This window comes from Hippichthys cyanospilos, chromosome 10 (genome assembly GCF_059441005.1).
Source record: "Hippichthys cyanospilos isolate Australia breed blue-spotted pipefish chromosome 10, RoL_Hcya_1.0, whole genome shotgun sequence".
In the NCBI taxonomy this organism is placed as follows: domain Eukaryota; kingdom Metazoa; phylum Chordata; class Actinopteri; order Syngnathiformes; family Syngnathidae; genus Hippichthys; species Hippichthys cyanospilos.
The window spans coordinates 7,029,589-7,047,776 of NC_142378.1; the positions used below are offsets into that span (position 1 = coordinate 7,029,589).

General features: G+C 38.9%; 2 protein-coding genes and 1 long non-coding RNA gene across 6 annotated transcripts in view; 2 read left to right on the forward strand and 1 right to left on the reverse strand.

Annotated features, from left to right (window-relative positions):
- Positions 1-5,035, forward strand: part of LOC148416871 (alpha-N-acetylgalactosaminide alpha-2,6-sialyltransferase 5-like) — a 6,449-nt gene extending 1,414 nt beyond the window's left edge. The window contains exons 1-7 of one of the 2 annotated variants that reach the window (XM_088426647.1): positions 22-145; positions 1,008-1,226; positions 1,300-1,404; positions 1,742-1,963; positions 2,871-3,280; positions 3,593-3,700; positions 4,616-5,035. In XM_088426647.1, coding sequence (XP_088282773.1) covers positions 1,390-1,404; positions 1,742-1,963; positions 2,871-3,280; positions 3,593-3,700; positions 4,616-4,883 — 1,023 coding nt within the window. In that variant the 5' untranslated portion in view covers positions 22-145; positions 1,008-1,226; positions 1,300-1,389 and the 3' untranslated portion in view covers positions 4,884-5,035. Of the gene's footprint in view, positions 1-21; positions 146-1,007; positions 1,227-1,299; positions 1,405-1,741; positions 1,964-2,870; positions 3,281-3,592; positions 3,701-4,615 lie in introns of those variants that run through there. The other variant, XM_088426648.1, reaches the window with a different exon arrangement.
- On the reverse strand, positions 1,597-16,913 carry LOC148416872 (uncharacterized). Of its 3 annotated transcripts, XR_015867075.1 has the most exons (5): positions 5,650-5,943; positions 4,686-4,850; positions 2,927-3,118; positions 2,176-2,292; positions 1,597-2,001 (listed from the first exon to the last, which is right to left on the reverse strand). It is a non-coding gene; the product is annotated as an uncharacterized LOC148416872 (long non-coding RNA). The 3 variants fall into 3 exon arrangements; XR_015867076.1 differs by lacking the exon at positions 5,650-5,943 and adding an exon at positions 16,625-16,913 and having other exon boundaries at positions 1,597-2,292; XR_015867074.1 differs by having other exon boundaries at positions 1,597-2,292.
- ptgfr (prostaglandin F receptor (FP)) lies at positions 14,415-17,079 on the forward strand. The gene is made up of 2 exons (XM_088426645.1): positions 14,415-15,209; positions 16,605-17,079. Exons 1-2 carry the CDS (start codon positions 14,415-14,417, stop codon positions 16,956-16,958), a joined length of 1,149 nt encoding a protein of 382 aa, XP_088282771.1. The 3' UTR covers positions 16,959-17,079.
- The last annotated feature ends 1,109 nt before the right edge of the window (positions 17,080-18,188 follow it).

The following is an 18,188-nucleotide window of genomic DNA, read 5'->3' on the forward strand; positions in this document are numbered from 1 at the left end:
AGTTAACAACTTCCGGAATATTTTTTTTTCCCTTGAGAAGCGTTGCTGTGACAAATGAGGAGAATATGTTAGAGTCCACTTTGTTTTTGTCAATTATCTTCAAGCATTTGTGAAGCGCTATCGGCTGTTAACATTGCGAGTTGAGGTTAGAATACAGATTTGTAATCTCCAAATCCATCCGTATCTTAATTAACTCCTGTGAAGCTTTTCGACTGTTGCAGTCAAAGTGAAACGATAAGCCAACAATGCCGTCACATTTATTTGCACTGTGGGGATTCATTTTTTGCGTAAAAGGCCTGTCAGATGTTATGAGAATTCTGACTATCAAGAATTCACTCGTTTGTTGCTGTGGGTCAAAATGTGAAAGCAATTTTTCATTTCATTTGTTCATGTTATTATTAGTTAAACCTTTTATCCTGTTTAAGTGCGAGTCAACCCATTTTTTTCAATCGTAATATGTTCTCTGTCCCCAAAGTATAAATATGAGATTCTGATTAATTTGTGGAATTTTGAACTTTTATGTCGCTCAGGGGCCATTTTACCGTTTGCTGTTGACTGAAAATGATGTCACAGTTGCATGGAAGTCTGCTTGAATTCCATTACATTTCTTTTTCACTAAGTGTATGCTAAATTTATAATGATTTAAGAAGAGCCGTTTTCATTGGCAGCAAACGAAGTCCGCTATGTTCTCGCCCATACCGGCGCAAAAAACACTTTTCTTTTAAATCCGCAAGTTTCCGCCTGCTTGCATGCGTCTGCAAAAATACTAAAACAAGGTCTACCCTGCCTCTGCGTAGAATTAGATCTTGTCTTGCGCTAGGCTTGCACACTAGATTGAAAGGGGATTAGAAGAGCTTTGCTGTGTTCACACCCACATCGGCGCAAAACACCCTTTTAAAAAAAAAAAAAACACTATTTTGCGCCTGCTTACGTGCGTCTGCAAAAATACCAAAATACATAGATGTTTTGGCTCAATTAAGGATTGAAAATAGGACTTGTGGCACTAGAGACGCGGAGGTGTTTAGGATCATGCGGAGTAGAGGAGAGGATGCGTAAGCTTGTGTGAAGAAAGGAGTCGGGGTAGGTGGGGGCACATCACTGGAGCGTTGCTTCTCTTCAAGCCCCGCGTTGAGGTCCCACTCAAGCGTGCCGACGCTACGTGCGAGCTTTGGCTGAGAAAGGATGAGGACATGGCGGGCACAAGGACCATGTCTCTCCCCCAGTAGGCAAGTTGGATTGAACCTCTGATGCTTTGCACCTTGCGGCTTTGTTGTTGATGATTTGGACAATGTTGTACAGGTTGGTGCTGGCACGCCAAGACGTACACTAGAACAGCAACGTGTGGTTTCTTCGTCTTGCCACAAGGGCTCCAAACGAAGAGAGAGGAAAATGAGGATACGCTTGGTAATTATAAATGAGCGTGCCTTTTTGCTTTGGGAGGGGGTGGGAGGGCGCTTTAGAATACAGGCATGCTCTCATTACATCAAAGCAATGCTATTTTTTTTTTTTATCCATCAAAAAAAAAAGTCATTCCTTTGAATTTTTAATGCACTATTTTAATGATGCTTGCTTTGTATTTTCCAAGCTTCTGTTGGATGCGTGTTGTGGTGTATTGATGAATAACCACATACTGAATGCAAAATTTTTATTTAGACTTTTGGATTTGTATTCCATTTCTATGTGACCTCAGTGAGAACGACATGTGTAATGACGTGTTTGTCTCTTCCATTTCTGTGCTCAGTGTCTAGGTGTTGGTAGCATCGTTATCGTCACCATGGTTACCAGTTTGATGGCGGTGTACAACAGAAGATCTGGTGGAGGCCGATCATTCTCAGCGTCATTAACACCGGCATCAGTTTCACCTTCCCGACACAAAGGAGGTCCTGCGTCTTCTGCGGCAAAGACATCTCAAATGGCTTTGGTATCAACACCAGGGGGCTACACGAGTGTCATGGACCGCAAGGTAAATGATATCCTCCAGACTTCACCTCCGATGAAAGTCTGCAATGGAAATTATATAAAATGTTGATTATGTTTATGAGTTACAATGGTGGTCATGGAATAAATTAACTGTGGGAATGGACACAAAACAGAGTAGAAACATGAATCTTTTCAAAAAGAAATATTTTCTAAATCAATTTGAAACCGGTACAAAGGAAAGCAATCAATGCTCACCTGTTTTCTAAGATGAATCATGTGACATTCGCAAGCTGAGCTGTGATTGGTTGTTACCTGAGCCCTGTGCAACTGTGAGGTCATTTTCAGTGGACAAGTCGCAAAATGGCCGCCCCCCTGAGACAGATAAAACGGGTTGATTTTACTTCTTATATTCCACAAATTGATGACCATGAACTCATTCACTCCCAGATACTTCTTTTTTAAAACGTTCAGACATTCAATCAAATATATATATATATTTCTCCATGGACGAGAATTCTCATCTTTTAAAGTCGTAATAACTAACAAAATTCTCGTTAAATACGTTTTTTTTAATGGAGGGTAGCTGACACTCTTGACTAATGCTTACCTAATATAAGCCAATTAAGCACTGTAGTGCTAACTATGAACACTGGATGGCAGTGTTTCCATACTTACAACACATCTATTACCTACTTCAATTCTAACTGAAGAATGGAAGTCAATCTTTCATATGACAGCACCCATATTTACATAGACATACAGTAGCTCGCAATATTCTGTCAGCCTTGAAAGATGAGTGAAAATGCTAAAAAGGGTAAATGGTAATGTTAATTATCCAGAATGATTAAGGAAAAAAAATTAAAAAAAAAAACAATATTTGATCTTTCGGCCTTATCGCTTAGCTTAAGTGTGTTGCCGTTTGAAATCCAGTGCACTGTTTTGGTCGACAGCCCATTAAGATGCACTGCAAAACGTGCGCCCTCATCACCAGTTCGGGCCAACTCACCGGTGGAAAGAGGGGCCCAGAAATCGACCGCTCCGATTGCGTCATCCGTATGAACGACGCCCCCACCGTGGGCTACGAGCTGGACGTGGGCCGGCGCACCAGTCTGCGCGTGGTGGCGCATTCCAGCCTCCAACGGGTGCTCCTCAGGCAACGGGAGCTGCTCAACGCCAGCCTGGGCGCCGTCTTTGTCTTCTGGGGACCCGGCAGCAGCATGAAACGGGACGGCAGAGGTCACGTGTACAACAATCTCAAGATGCTGAACCAGCAGCAGCCCAGCCTCAAGCTTTATATCATTTCTCAACTTAAAATGACGGCTTTTGATGAACTGTTCAAAAATGAAACAGGCATTGACAGGTAAATGTGCAAATGTCAGAATTCTTAATACTCAACTTAATTAGCAATCTTTAGCTGTGGAATAAGGCCTAAAATTAATTTGATAACTGCTATATACAGTATAGAAATCCCAACTCATCTAAACACACCGTTTTGATTAATATTGCAATTGTGAAATTTGAATTTACTCATTTAAATCCAAGGACATATTTAACATAAGAGGTCAGACAAAATTAGATTTTTTTCCTACTTTTAAGAGTGATACCGTCAAATATAAATTTGTGTTACAATATTTATTAATGTAACAATAAGTAATCGATTTTATGTGTGCAGGAAAAGTTCCAATTTCTGGTTGAGTACCGGCTGGTTCACAATGGCCATGGCCCTGGAGCTATGTGACAGAATCAATGTATATGGCATGGTGCCCCCTGACTACTGCAGGTACATTCTCATTTATATTTTCAAATTATCATTATGTTTTCATCTATTGGAAAAAAAACCCATCAAAAGAGTCATTTTGCATTCAAATAATACACCTTTCCATTGGCTTAAGTTTTCCTCTGCCACCTTATGTTTGAGTGACTCGGACAAATAGTGCATGAAGAGGAGCAGATGGTTTGTTCTGCAACAGTCCCACTCAGATTTTTTTTATGGCACGCCCTGCACCTCGTTCATCTTTAATAACGTACTCAACCGGCGCCGGCAACAGCCGATTTGCTACCTCTTTTGGTGACAAAGGCGAGAAACAACTATAAAATATACTGTATACTATCTTATGGTTGACATGAAGAATACTAATTTGCCCTAATAATAATACACAGCAAAATGTAATTAACCTCGCAGGTAATATTTGAAGTCATACCATAACTTTCCTAACTCATACAAGCTGGCGTTAACTCATTAGATAATTGAACTAGGAATAATGTTCCTGGTTTAAACAAGTTAGCATAATACTCATATGCATAGATTCTTTATCCTCCTTGAAAACATTATTGCTGCAGCTGAGTTTATGGTCTTTTACTGCGTTTCAAAAATCATCCGTCTAGCCATTTCTCAACCAATTGTCCTCGCAAGGGTGGAGAACTCACAGGTGCCTATCCCAGATTTTGACTTTGGGCAGTAGACTGATTGTTATCATGTTTGGTCAGCTACAGGCTTCACTTTGCTGAGACAATACACCCAAAACAATGGGAAGGGATAACAGTACAGTTAATGTATGTTCTTTTTTTTAAATGAATATTTGCATTTATTTCGATGGGGAAACGTTAAGTCGAGGCACAGCTTTATTTGCTTAAGTGAATTACCCTCTGCAACCATATTGATGTCATTTCATGCACTGACTCACATATGCTGCAGATCCCCCTCCCAACCGTCCGTGCCATACCACTACTACACCCCCTCCGGTCCCGCCGAGTGTACCATGTACCTTTCCCACGAGAGAAGCCGACGAGGGAGTCACCACCGCTTCATCACGGAGAAGATGGTCTTCGCCAAGTGGGCTCGGAGCTTCGACATCCATTTTTACCACCCGGACTGGAAGCCTGCAGGGGCTGGAAATATCTCCAGCGCCATTCGAACCGGATCCGAGCTCCTGAGAAGTGAAGCGGACATGCGCAGACTGTAATCAAATTCCCTCCTGGACCAATTTGACTGGCTCAGTCTGGAAGTGGTTCAACACATGCATCTAAGAGAATGATTCAACACAGCTCACAAACTGTCATGATTCAACTTTGGCTGGCTTATTAAAGATGGATGTATATTTTAAATAGAAACCAATGAGGTGTCCTCGTTCTTCTCTCTGGATGTGTGTAGCTTTTAATGATGTGATGAAGTGCACCTTTTTCCACACGTGAAAGAGCAAAGGAGAAGTGGGTTAACATTAAAAACAGTTGGGTCAAAAAACAACACAATTATGTGTAAAAAAAAAAAAGGGAAGTCAGTTTGACCTAACTATTCGATTACCCTAAAAAGTTGGGTCAAATGAAGAATCTATTAAACAACCCAATGTTTTGGGTTATGCTGTACCACCACATGGATTGTTTATTTTACAAAACATTTTGGGTGAAATGAATAAACCTAAAAATTGGGTCAAATGTATAAGCCACGAAACAACCTAATTTGGGTGGAGGGTTATTTTGTACAAAAAACAAACAAACAAACAAACAGTATTTTGGGTTAATTTGTACAAAATAACCCAACTTTTTAGTTTGTATTGTGTGCTATTCTGTTCACAAAAAGTTGGGTCATAAGAGCAACCCAAATTTTGACCCAATTTTGGGTCAAAAAGTGATCTACACCACTTGAGTCAATTTGACCCAATTTTTTTTTGGGGTGGGGGGGTTATTATTTTTGCTATTATGTGAATGCCTTGGAGTGCAGTAGTTCCTTACATTTTGAGATCCAGGAACCCCATACCAGGGGCCTTAGTGATGTTTTTGGAGCTGACAAGCCTGACATAGTTGTCAGATGGGGATTACAATGCAGGTCTACATCCATATCTCCAGAGTGCTGCTACAGAATCCCAAATATGCTTTGTCCTGCATTGAAAAACAAACGAAAGACTTTTGACTGCTGCCTGTTCCCGTGTGTTACGAGAACGTTTTAGGAATTTGACCAGCACCGAGCGCAGAATGTTAAACATCTCAGGTGCTCTGAACCATAACGGTGCATGCGGCGCAGGGGTGCCATTCTAAATTGGCCCCGTTTGCCTCGCATGCAGATAAATGGGCCCTTCAGGTGTAACTAGAACGCTTGACTTGTTTTCCTGAAAGGATTAACAAGTCAAGATGGCTGCAAACGAGCCTGTCTCAGGTGCCTCTGATAAGGATGCTCCGGGCGAAGTCGTTATATCCGCTGACCTTGAACGCAACCGAAGATATAAACACCGGTACTGATGTGCTTTGGATCAAAAGAGCAATTTGGAAATCACATGTGAAGTATTCTGTATGTGTGTATTGATTAACACTGCATTTCCAATAAAAATATTGTAAAAATGTGATAATAGCAAAAGTGACTATGCTGTATGTTTATGAAATTAAAATAAAAATATTTTGTCTTAATTACAGTATTATGACTGTTGAAGACTTTTGCGGTATGGGAGTCCAGGCTAAGCCAATTAACAAAGTCTTTGAAAGGTTTGCAAATGTCATAAATTGGCCGCTAGTGCAACCCAGTGGTTTTGGGGTGACAACATAAACATTTCTACTGCACCCTGTTTGCGAGTTGCCATTGAAATGATTAATGCAAAAATAGGGGGAAATGCATGATAAACCATCAGGTTTTCAATACGTCCAAAATTGACAATATGTCCAATTTTGAATGGCAGTAAATGAGCCTGACATGGGCTAAATTTGACCCCTATAGTGTGTACTTCTCGATCTCCTGTTTGCAAGCATTTGGAAGGTACGGCTACGTGGCATATTGAACGTTGTCATGTTTTGACAATCTATGCAATATTTTCGCCTCTGAGTGTTTTTTTTTTTATGTTTTTCCTTCGATATTACACATCAAAAACATAAAAAAGCCAGAGTTGGCTCAAAATTTCCACCAGGGGTTAATATGACCTATAGAAAAACATGGTTTAATAAAAACAAGTATTTTTGACAAAAGTAGAAATGAACCAAAAAAAAAAATAGTAGCAAAAGTGTGCACACCCTCTCAAAATTGGAGATGTAGCTAAATTCAGAATATACTTTCAGTAATTTAAAGAGATTCTGATTAAGCCCTCAAAACTGCACTTGTTCTCTTGGGCTATTTTTCGACATCTGTGCAGTTGCATTTTGCAGCTCAAATGAAGGTCCATATTCAGCTTCCACAGTATCGTAGAAATCTTAAGAAATAACGTTCATATGAAACCTACATGTCAACAATACAAATGAATTAAGTACCACTAGTCTCTTATTTTCTCCACTTCTAGGAGAGCGAGTCATTAAAATAACAGGTTGTACTGACATCTGCTGGCAATAATTATCACAACAGCTAGAGATAGTACTGTAATTATACACTGTATTTAATTTGATTTTTGTTAGTTCATAAATGTGTACTTAGATATAGAATATTACAAACCAAGCATTACTATTTGCTTACATGCAGAAAACAATAATACAGAGTTGAAACGGCAAAATATATTGGTATCAATACTTTTGCCTGCTTAAAAAAAAATGAAGCTGTATAATAAAGACTAGAGCAACTCTATAGTAAGCAGTAGTTGATTTTTCTACACAGAGGATAAAGAATACATGCCATTAGTTAATTTCAGATTATGTTCATATATCTGGTGAACTACTTTCTTATCCGTTAGAATTTTGGTTCCCTCTTTCCCTTCCTTCTTAGTGTACGTACTTTAAAAACTCACAAAACATGCTATTAGCAAAATGATATGCTCTAGAGACAAAAAAAGCTAATAAGAGATTTTGTGCACCACTGCAAAGTACAGAAACGATGAGGAACATATAGTTCATTGAAGGTCTTTTTCCTCCTTGTGGCACAGCTAACAATCAGTAAAATGCCTGTCTGGGTACTTTTTAGAGCCACTTGGGGCCGCGTGATGGCGAGAAAATGACGAGTACGAACAGAGGAAGAGTACGTTTGATACCTGTGACTTCTGGTGTTAGAGTGCTTTTTTTATGAGGTGCAGGACAGTACAGTGAAGGCAACATTATGGCTTATTTTGTATTAGTATTCTTGTCAAACACACAGCAACCATCTTGGAGCCAGACTTGCCTATTAAGGCATCCAACAAAAGGATGTGATTTTTGGTCTTTTGGACCATGTGGCCCATGTTTCCATCTGTGAGAGCACACTTGGAAGGTGTGATGTCAAATCTGGGAGAGGATTTGGGAAGCAATTTGGGGTTGTTAGGTGTCTCAAGTAAGAAAAGGATTAAAAAAAAGGATAGTGAAGAGCCAATAAAGCCATTTCTGTGTGTTTACTATAAATAATACATCTATGTTCATCTACAGTATCTATGCTAATGACATATAGTGATAGAATTGTTCTTTTCAATAATGTTCTTTATACTTCTTTATATACATTTGTGAAATTTCAATTGTGCAACAAAATCCAGCTGTTTTTATCCATCTAAAGGAGGACGGCCATTGTCACTTTCTGTTGACTAAAAATGACATCATAGTTGCTCAGGTATACAAATGACCAATCGCAGCTCAGCTTGCAGCTACCGAATGACCAAAATCTGGAAACGGGCTGTGTCAACGCCCAATCATTTGCTGTGCACTCGCAATAAATCTTTAGCCAAAAACTGGGCATGGCTCACCTTGTTTTCTGTTAGGTCATGTGATGTTAGCAATGCGGGTTGCTGAGATTTTTCACAGTTAAACTTTGACTTTCCTATCATAATGTTACCATGATCAATTCTCTCTCTCTCGCTCTGTGTGTGTGTGTGTATATGTGTGTGTGTGTGTGTGTACACACAGATAGATAGCTAGTTAGCTAACTAGCAAGCTAGATACATACAAGCTAGATACAAGCTAGATACATAGAGAGAGAGAGAGAGAGAGAGAGAGAGAGAGAGAGAGAGAGAGAGAGCGAGAGAGATGGCCTGCTAGCTAAAATGCGATAGCAGGAAGTAGCCCAAGCTAAAGAACGGACTAAAGAGGCACAAATAATACGCTTTATTAATTTTTGTTGTTGTTGTTTTGTTAGAAGAGTGCATCATCACATTTTAAACTTACTGTAAGGATTCACTCTGACCCAAAGTCAAGAATGATATGGTCCAGCGCCCAGAACAAGGAAATAGCCTGCTAGTCACACAAGCCTAAACTAACATGATAGGCACAGTTAAAAAAAAAAAAAAAAAGGGGGGGGGGGGGTTCTTTCATTTTTTAAAACAATTCCACATTTCGCATTATGTCAGTCCCAATTCACGTTAACTTGAACATTTTTTTGAATGACCCTGTTCCATCTGTCAGTTTATCACATGAAATGCAGCTCTTGACCAAAAAGTTGCCTAATTTGGACTTTTATCAGAAGATAAGATGGTTGATTGGAGATGCCTTCAGTGACCACTCACACAGTAGGACATCTCAAACAACAATACAAATACTAATTCAATACAATAACATTTAGCATTAAAAACTGTTGACCAGATTGACTAGCAATTGAAATTGTTTTAAACATTGCATACTTCATTTTCAGCAAACTTGACGTGTCCCAGTTTATATTTATGTCAATCGAGAGTCGTTCCAGGAGCAAGTACGAACCAAAGGAAAGTGTGACATTTCAAGTGTCCTTTGTTTGTCCAACTCTGGGGTTTTCACACTTCAGGTGGTGGCAGCAACACACTTGCAGATAATTTGCACGCCGCACTCTTGTTGATTTAACAATTGAAGGACTGTAAGTCATAAGAACAAGTATTTCTGCATCCATTAACTACTGTCGTTTTTATGAGCAACATTTCCGCGGTGTGGCAATCTTACTGGCTCTTGAAAGTGGGGAATTCCGATCCCCGTAAACATCTCCTGACGAGCACCACTTTGGGGAGGGATGAGGACGTTTAAAAACGCTTGGGAAAAATTGTGATCGCTTGAATTTACGAGGATTCTCTACCTCTGTTATAGAGTAGTTTTGTTTATATGCTGTAGAGTCCGTAGATTGGGAGAAATGGGGTTAGGGAGAGAAGGGGGGGGGGGGGGGGGGGGGGGGGGGGGGCAAAACGCGTGCCGGCGCATCAAGTATAAACCAAATTAGACTTTTCCCCGCAGGCTTGTTTTCCCCGTAGTGAATTTCAGTGCAACTCAAATGTAGAAAAAAATAACTATTATGCAACGGGGGGATCTTTCTTTGTATCAGGAAGTAAGAAAGCGGGAAGGCGTCAATGCATGCATTTTTTTCACACTGGGGGATTTTTTTTTTAAATTTTATTTTGCACATGCAGGTTTCATTGTCGAGGAGTTTTACTGTTGTACTGTTCTGCCTGAGCTCTGTGTGCAGTTTTAAACTCCATAGGAGAGCTGAAAAACAAAATTGCGACGTTCTTCAATCATTCTAGGCCAAACTACAGCCCGGGGGTCATATGTGGCCCATTAAGCTTTTTAATCGGGCCCACTGATCATGAAGAAATTATCATTTAGGAGGAGAGCGATAATGTTAGATTCCTGAAGGATAGTGGAACTATCTGTGCTTTAAAATAGTAACTCTTAGCAATTTTAAAAAAAAAGCTATTTTGTCCATTTAATTTACACTTGTTCATATATAATTATGAACACATTATGATTTGAATTGATTCATATTAAAATATTTGACCTATTTAAAAAAACAAACAATGGAAAATATGATAAAATAGTGAGTACTGATTTTAAACACGTTTGAACATAAACTGAACATTCTTAGCTCATGCAAAAAATAGTACAATCTGTGTCCGCTCAGCCAAGAAAACAAATCTTAGTATCCGGTTAGGTCAAGTTGTTGGAATAGTTTGACTCGGTCCAAAAATGTCGAAGGATATGAATTGCAAAATATGGTCAAATAAAAAAGATACATTAATGATGAAAATAAAGGTAGGATATAAAACGCATGAATGCAACTTGACCAAATGTTTGGAATCTTAGCTTCTCAACACCAAGAGTTATCCGATTAGTAAAACATTTTCTTTAATAGTGGAAAACAATAATCAACATTTTTGTCTTTTTTCTGACATGTTAAACTAAAACAGTCAGTGAATTATAATTGATTTATGCCAATTTGGAATAATGGCATGTTTGTAAATAAAACCATGGTTTTTAAAACATGTTTTTTTAAACTAGATTAATTATTTAATTGACGAAAAACATTGGGGAGAAATAATAAACAAAATTTGGAACATGTCCCCCAACAAGGGCCCTAGTAAAAGCCTGGAAAAACCTCACAGATGTCCCCATTGGTAACCGCTGAGAACCCCCCTAAAATCTTAGAAGTAAAGAAAAACATGATGGATTGGGGAGGAAGAATAAACAAAATTTGGAACATGTCCCCCAACATGGGCCATAGTAAAAGCCTGGAAAAAACTCACAGATATCCCCATTGGTAACCGCTGAGGACCCCCATAAAATCTTAGAAGTAAAGAAAAACATGATGGATTGGGGAGGAAGAATAAACAAAATTTGGGACATGTCCCCCAACATGGGCCATAGTAAAAGCCTGGAAAAAAACTCACAGATGTCACCGCCAATAGGAGATTGGTGTGTGTGTGTGTGTGTGTGTGTGTATGTGTGCGGTCAATTTTACGTTTTTAGCATGTGACTCTAAGCAGGACTTCATTTAACCAAATTAGCAATCAATTCTTTGAGACAGGATGCCAACTTCTCCACAATGTGTTTTTTTGCATTAAATTAGGAACCCACCAACTCCAATAAGGAGGATTCCAATAATTGGACATGCCCTTTATGTTCTTTGCGGACAAGATCGATGGACACAAGTAGAAGATCCACTTGTTCAAGGAATCCATAGGCAAATGTCCCAGAGGGGCAATAAGGCTCCCCTCCACCTAATTTTCTTGTTATGAAAATTCTATGAATTGAGTCCAGAGCCCAGCTGATCAATTGCACAGGTAGATATTTGGGGGAAAAAAAATCAATTAATCGATTTTGGAAATAAACATTAGTTCCAGACCTGCACTGTTCATTTTGGCATAGGTTTAATGGATAGATGCACTTCCTAAATCCAGTCTTGGAGATGACTTGTTGGCTTGCTCTCCTCAAGCGAGAGAACAATCATAATTCATGTTTTTGTATAGGTTAAAGCTTTTTTTTTTACATTTTTATTGCTGTTGTGCTGCAAACACATCCAAAGATTTTTTTTATTATAAATTAGCGAAGGAACGTAGTTTTACATAACCAAAATATTGCATCATTTTTGTTATGTGAGACTTCTTTGTCCTTCAATGTATTCAAGTAGTACATCCTGAGTTGCTTGACTGGTTTATGGTTCGGTGATTTTACCAGTGGATTGCGAACCTTTAAAAGGCTCACAGTCAAATGAGCCCATTTGGGGACCACACACACACCCACACCCACACACACACACACACACACACGAGCTTGTGTGTGTAACGCTCCATTATATTGGTTGGAGGAGCCATCGCCGAAGGACGCACATGTCTGATGGACAGCATTGATGCTTTTTTTTTGTTTTGTTTTTTGGCAGCATCGGAAATCCGAAGCGACACAGCACTTCTTCGCTTCATAAGTGCCATCAACAGATCTGATTTACTGACACGACAGCAAAAGTTGAAGCTTCATGACGTGAGGTGACAGGTAACTAATATTTTTTTGTATCCTTCTAGGAACTGAATGAATTTGGATTTTTCAACATCCAAAAAGGGAAAAATGTGTGATTGTGGAATTTGGGATGTGGCTAATGAAAAAAATCGGATTTATTCACTTTCACAAAGTTATTTTTTATTATTATTATTGTGGCGCCATTAGCCAGTCATTTGTATGAATGAGTAGAGGATGTTGCTCTAATTTACACTTCTGAAATCACTACAGACCAATGAACATTGTTGATTGACTGGTGTTAATTTTTTAAACGTACTCTTTTATCAAACCCACGGGTTTTCAGATGTCACGTTTTTTTCCCCCCTCATTCTATTTTGTTTGTCTACTTGCTTTGAGATCTTCTTGACATTGATCTGCTAAATGCCAATCTGTGTCATTTGTCTCATACTATAAAAAAGGGAATGCATCTGGCCTATTAACCTTTTGCAAGTCCAAAAAAATCCATGTACTTTTGAACCCCTGGAAACGGTGATACGCGAATGACTGTAATTACTAAATGGTAATTGCTAAATGGCTGCAATTACTAAATGGTAATTGCCAATTGCGAAAGTGAACTCCAGTCATATTTAAATTTGATCTGAAATCCATTGTGGCGGCATGCTGCGCAATTTGATGTATGTGGCACAGGTGCATGCTGTTGTTTTTGTTGTTGATAATTTTTACGAGTGATCAGTATGTCTATTGTTTGATGAATCTGATTTTTAATAACACATTTTCCATACCTTCATTAACTTTTCGAGCACAGCTGACATGAAAGGATGTCAACAAAAACCCTACTGAGGAGTTCCAACGAGACCTTTTTTTACAATTTTTAACAGATTGGCATTAAGACTTTCAAGCTATTTTTTTCAAACTGATAGTAAAAAAATGCATTACCATTTTTTTTCTATTAAATTGGTTGCTGAATCTTGTCTGTCATATGCTAGAAAATCGGCCAAAAATTGAGATGAGCCCTAAGCCTGTGATGTCATTTTCAGTCGACAGCAAGAAAAAAAATGGCCGACATCTGTAATGAATAAAATTAGTAGTAGATTTTGGAATTTAAAAAATAAAGTAGCTTTTGTTGCTTAGTTTGGATTTCACTATAGAAATAATAATGGGACGACCGTTTTTAGAGTCCATCCCAAATGATGGCTCAACATTGAATCTAAAATTTTAGGTTGACCTTAGTTTGGGTTGGGTGCTACGGCAGACCGAAATTTGTCATTTTGCCTTTAAACTCATTTTTCGGTCAATCTTCATCAATCTAAAACTGTAAAAATGAAAACATGCTTTAGAGAACATGTGAGGGATTCTTTTTTATGTAAAATTTTGTCAAGGTCACATGAACCATGAGGTCATATTTATGGTCCAAGTTTGGATTGGTCAGTCAAGTTAGTAAAATATGCACCAATTAAAAAAATGTTAATCTGGAATCCTTGTTGAATTACTTTTCCAATGATACCTCATTTGTGAAGTTTGACCCAGTAGTTCCTGAAACATAAGGCTTCGAAGGAAGGCAGCCCCGCCCCTTTTTGCAGAAAATGTCCAAATTCGGCGAGACGCAGCTCCCAAACCCCTGCTTTGATTGACCTAAAATTTTAGATTTACAGTTGCGTCATCACTATGAACAAGCACACCAAGTTTGATTCAAATTGAAATCAGATTTGTTCATAAACCTCATAGGTGTTTTGGCAGTGGATTACCAAACATATGACGATGAGTACCTAATTTGGCAATCCTAGATGAATTGTCGCGCATTTCTAACATTAAACTGGTGGTAATAAGTGGTGGATAAAGTCATTGAGTATTAAACGCACCTCAACTATTTGGATTTTGATGTTTTTTGGGGTGAGGTGTTTTTAATTAGAAGCGCATGCTATCTTCCAGATTTCAAACCCACAATGTCAGCGAGTGAGGGCGCTGATCTGACTAGCTGGAAAGAGGCCACGCCCACAAACATCACTTGCGCGGAGAAGAACCTGTCTGTGACCGCTTCGCTCATCTCCATGACGGTGGGCATCCTGTCCAACAGCCTGGCCTTCTTCATCCTGCTCAAATCTTCCAAACGAATCCCTCTGAAATCCAAGGCGCCCTTCTCGGTCTTCGCCACCAGCCTGGTGGTCACCGACCTGCTGGGCCACCTGGTCAACGGCTCGGTGGTGCTTTACGTCTACAGTTTGCGTAAGAATTGGGAGACCTTCGACCCCTACGGGAGGGTGTGCAACCTCTTCGGCGCCACCTTGGTCTTCTTCGGTCTCAGCCCGCTGTTCCTGGGGAGCGCCATGGCGATCGAACGTTGCATCGGGGTCACCAAGCCCATTTACCACTCCACCGGGTTAGCCTTCGGCCACATGAAAAAGCTGCTGTCCGTCATCTGGTTCCTGGCCGCCCTTGTGGCTGCGCTGCCGGTGTTGCTGAGGAAGTCCTACAGGGTGCAGACCTCCAGAAGCTGGTGCTTTTACAATTTGAACGAGCCCAGCGATTGGCTCGATGTGTTCTTGCCTCTGCTCTTCGCGCTGCTGGGCTTGCTAGCTCTGCTCCTGTCCATCGTTTGCAATACGGTGACCAGCTGCTCCCTGCTGCTGTCCACGTTGCACCGCAAGCATCACAGCAGAGGGAGGTCTTACCACGTTGAAATGATCTGCCAGCTGATGGCCATCATGCTGGTTTCTTGCGCTTGCTGGGGGCCTTTATTGGTAAGCGGAGCCTCTCTCTACACATCTTTGGCATACACAAGATATTAAATATGGATATTTTTTAATTTGCAGTGAAATTGTTTAAAAGTCAATGTTAGCAATGGTAAGAGTGCTTTACTGCTTGTGTGCAAGCCCACGTTTGTGTGTGTTTTGCTCTCTTTGTGGGGACCTCTTGCACTTGTAGGGACCATTTTGGTGGACCCCACAAGTTGAGACCTCTTTTTAAGGGTCAACAAGCTTTTAAAGAATAGATTTGAGATTTTGTTTGAGGTTAAGGTAAGGGATAGGCTTAGGCAATCTTTTGTGACGGTTAAGGTTTAAGTTTAAGTGACAGAAAATGTTTCATGGCAATAGGATGTCCCCGCTATAACAGAAAAACACGGTGTGTGTGTGTGCAGCATGTTAGGTTAAGTATACGAAAATGTTTACTTATTAACGTGAGCAACTCCATTTTGAACTCATTCAATCCCTCAAAACATATTTTCCATGTTTTTAAGAGTCCAGAGATTCCTTCCCAGGTACTTATTTCTATATTTTTTTTTTTTTCAAATGTTTGGATAAAGGAGTGTCTAAAATGGCTGGTATTTGTTCTAAAGTAAACAATTACTTTATGTACTTTAGTAGTTAATGAAGTACTAAAGTAATCAATAACTAAACAATAACTAACTTAAGTAAAGCAATCAATTAGGTACGTTATTTACAATTAACATTATTAATAATCAATTACAGTACTTTATTACCTAAACTTTAATGCCTAAAGTAATCGATTACTACTTGACGACCTAGAGTGTTTGATTACTTTGTACTTAACCCACTAAACACTTGAAAAAATACAATATGTTCTGATTCAGCCCCAGTAGTCTAAAGATGGCATTGTAATTAAAATTGTGTATCTGGAATATGAAATATGTATGAGTAGGAAGCAAAACCCATCAGTTTTTATCCATCTCAGAGGGCGACCATTTTGCCACCTGCTCTTGACAAAAATCACAGCTCACCTGTGTACTGAGTTTTGTCAAGTGACATTAGCAAGTTGTGATAGGCTTAGGAATGCACACTTTGACCACCAGGGGGCAGAATAATACAAGTGGAAAGAACAAATGAAGTTTCACTCAACTACTGAAAATTATGTGGTAATATAGGTAATTCTTCACAGAGGATAAATAAAATATGCCTGTAAACATTACTATATTGTCTGTCTACACAATGTTGCACGTTTGAGTTCAAATATCCGTTAAAATGTTGTTCATAAGCCCATCCATAGAATTTCTCATGCTGTGTTAACAGAGCATTTAAATGTAAATAAAACAAGACAAAACCCACTATTATCTAATATGCTATTTAGCTTAAAATATGAACTGATTTATTATTTCTTTTATGTTTGACTTTGTACAGACCCGAATCATCCTTCTTACCTCCAAAGACAATCATAACCCAGCATCCGACAAACTGCTGTTTCTGGTGCGCATCGCCACGTGGAACCAGATACTGGACCCCTGGGTGTACATCCTGCTGAGGAAGGCCGTGCTGAAAAAATTCTATCTTATGTTACAACGCTGCTGCAGGTCCAAGTCCCGGAAGCAGGTGCGCTGGCAGCACAGCTTCCTACAAAGCTCCAGCCACTCCAAATTCGGCCCGCCCGCATGCCTCTTCGATGGTTTACTCGTACAAAACACTCGCATCAGTCTGTCAGATGACGCCAAGAACGAAGTGTTTCAAATGGTGCTGTCCGTGTGGAAAAAAGGCTGAAATGGGAAGAAATAGTGGAGGTTTATATCAATGACAAGATGAAAACAGTATGTGATGTAGATGGAGTAACCTGTGTTGGCTCATTTACGTTACAGTTATGTGTTGTGTGTAATTCCTCATTGGTTTCACATTTAAATATGTGGTGGTCCTTTTGGATGCAAATTTCACACAAGGGCCTGTTGGAAGACCAGTAGTTCGATGGCGCATCACATCAATAATTTAAGGTTATCTTTTGTTTAAATGTATTAGGGAAGCTGTTGTTATCACGATCAAGTCCTTTGTATGTACAATGTGAAAATTGTTCCTATACAGTTGATGGGAGTAAATTAAAAAAAAAAATCATGAAAATGTGTGGAAAAATTGCAGGGGGACCTGATTGAATATGGTCGAGTTCTGCAGTTCTCAAATGGGAGTACAAGTATACCCCCTGGGGATACTGGAAGGCACATCAGAAAATGTGTAAGATTTTAACAAGGTTTCTGCCAAGTATCACTAATATAATTCACTGTTTTTATGCTGTAACAGGAAGAGTGCATGTTTCTTTCTAAATTAAGATCAAATAATTGAACCATGAAGCAATTTAATCCTAAATTGCGTTGATGACTCTTTTACAAACGTTGCATTCCTTTATTTTGCTAAATTTTATACAGATACATACATTGCCATTGGTGATATATTGCCCGAAATAAAGCAGATGATGTTACACCAGTTATTTTCTACAGTTCCAAAATAAAATATGCCAAGAGATACCACTACAAATGTAGTTTCAAGGTTAAATAAATCAGAAACGGATGGCATAACACCCTGGTCTAAGTCTTTCTTTTTTTCATTCCAAGGTCTTTGTGCAGGTTGGGGGGTTCTTGGCTGAAAAAAATATGTTTCACAGGACTAGTTGACATTCATAACAAATGCATCTGACAAAAAACACACACACATATTATATTACTGTTACATGACTCATACGAAAAAAAAAAATAAAAAAAATATATATAAAATATATAAATATATATATAATATATATATATATATATAAAAAAAAATATATATATATATATATATATATATATATATATATATATATATATATATATATATATATATATATATATATATATATAGTGACATACACAAAATTTATATTGAAATAATCCCCCGTTTGTGTAGTGAACGTATATACTTTTAACTTACTTTTAATAATTTTAACAAGTGAATCGTTGGAATAAAAAGCTA

What these genes read in the sequence shown, in the direction of transcription:
- ptgfr (XM_088426645.1), top strand. Translation starts at nt 14,415, where the DNA reads ATGTCAGCGAGTGAGGGCGCTGATCTGACTAGCTGGAAAGAGGCCACG. An exon ending in CTTGCTGGGGGCCTTTATTG is followed by an intron (nt 15,210 to 16,604) that starts GTAAGCGGAGCC and finishes GACTTTGTACAG; the next exon opens with ACCCGAATCATCCTTCTTAC.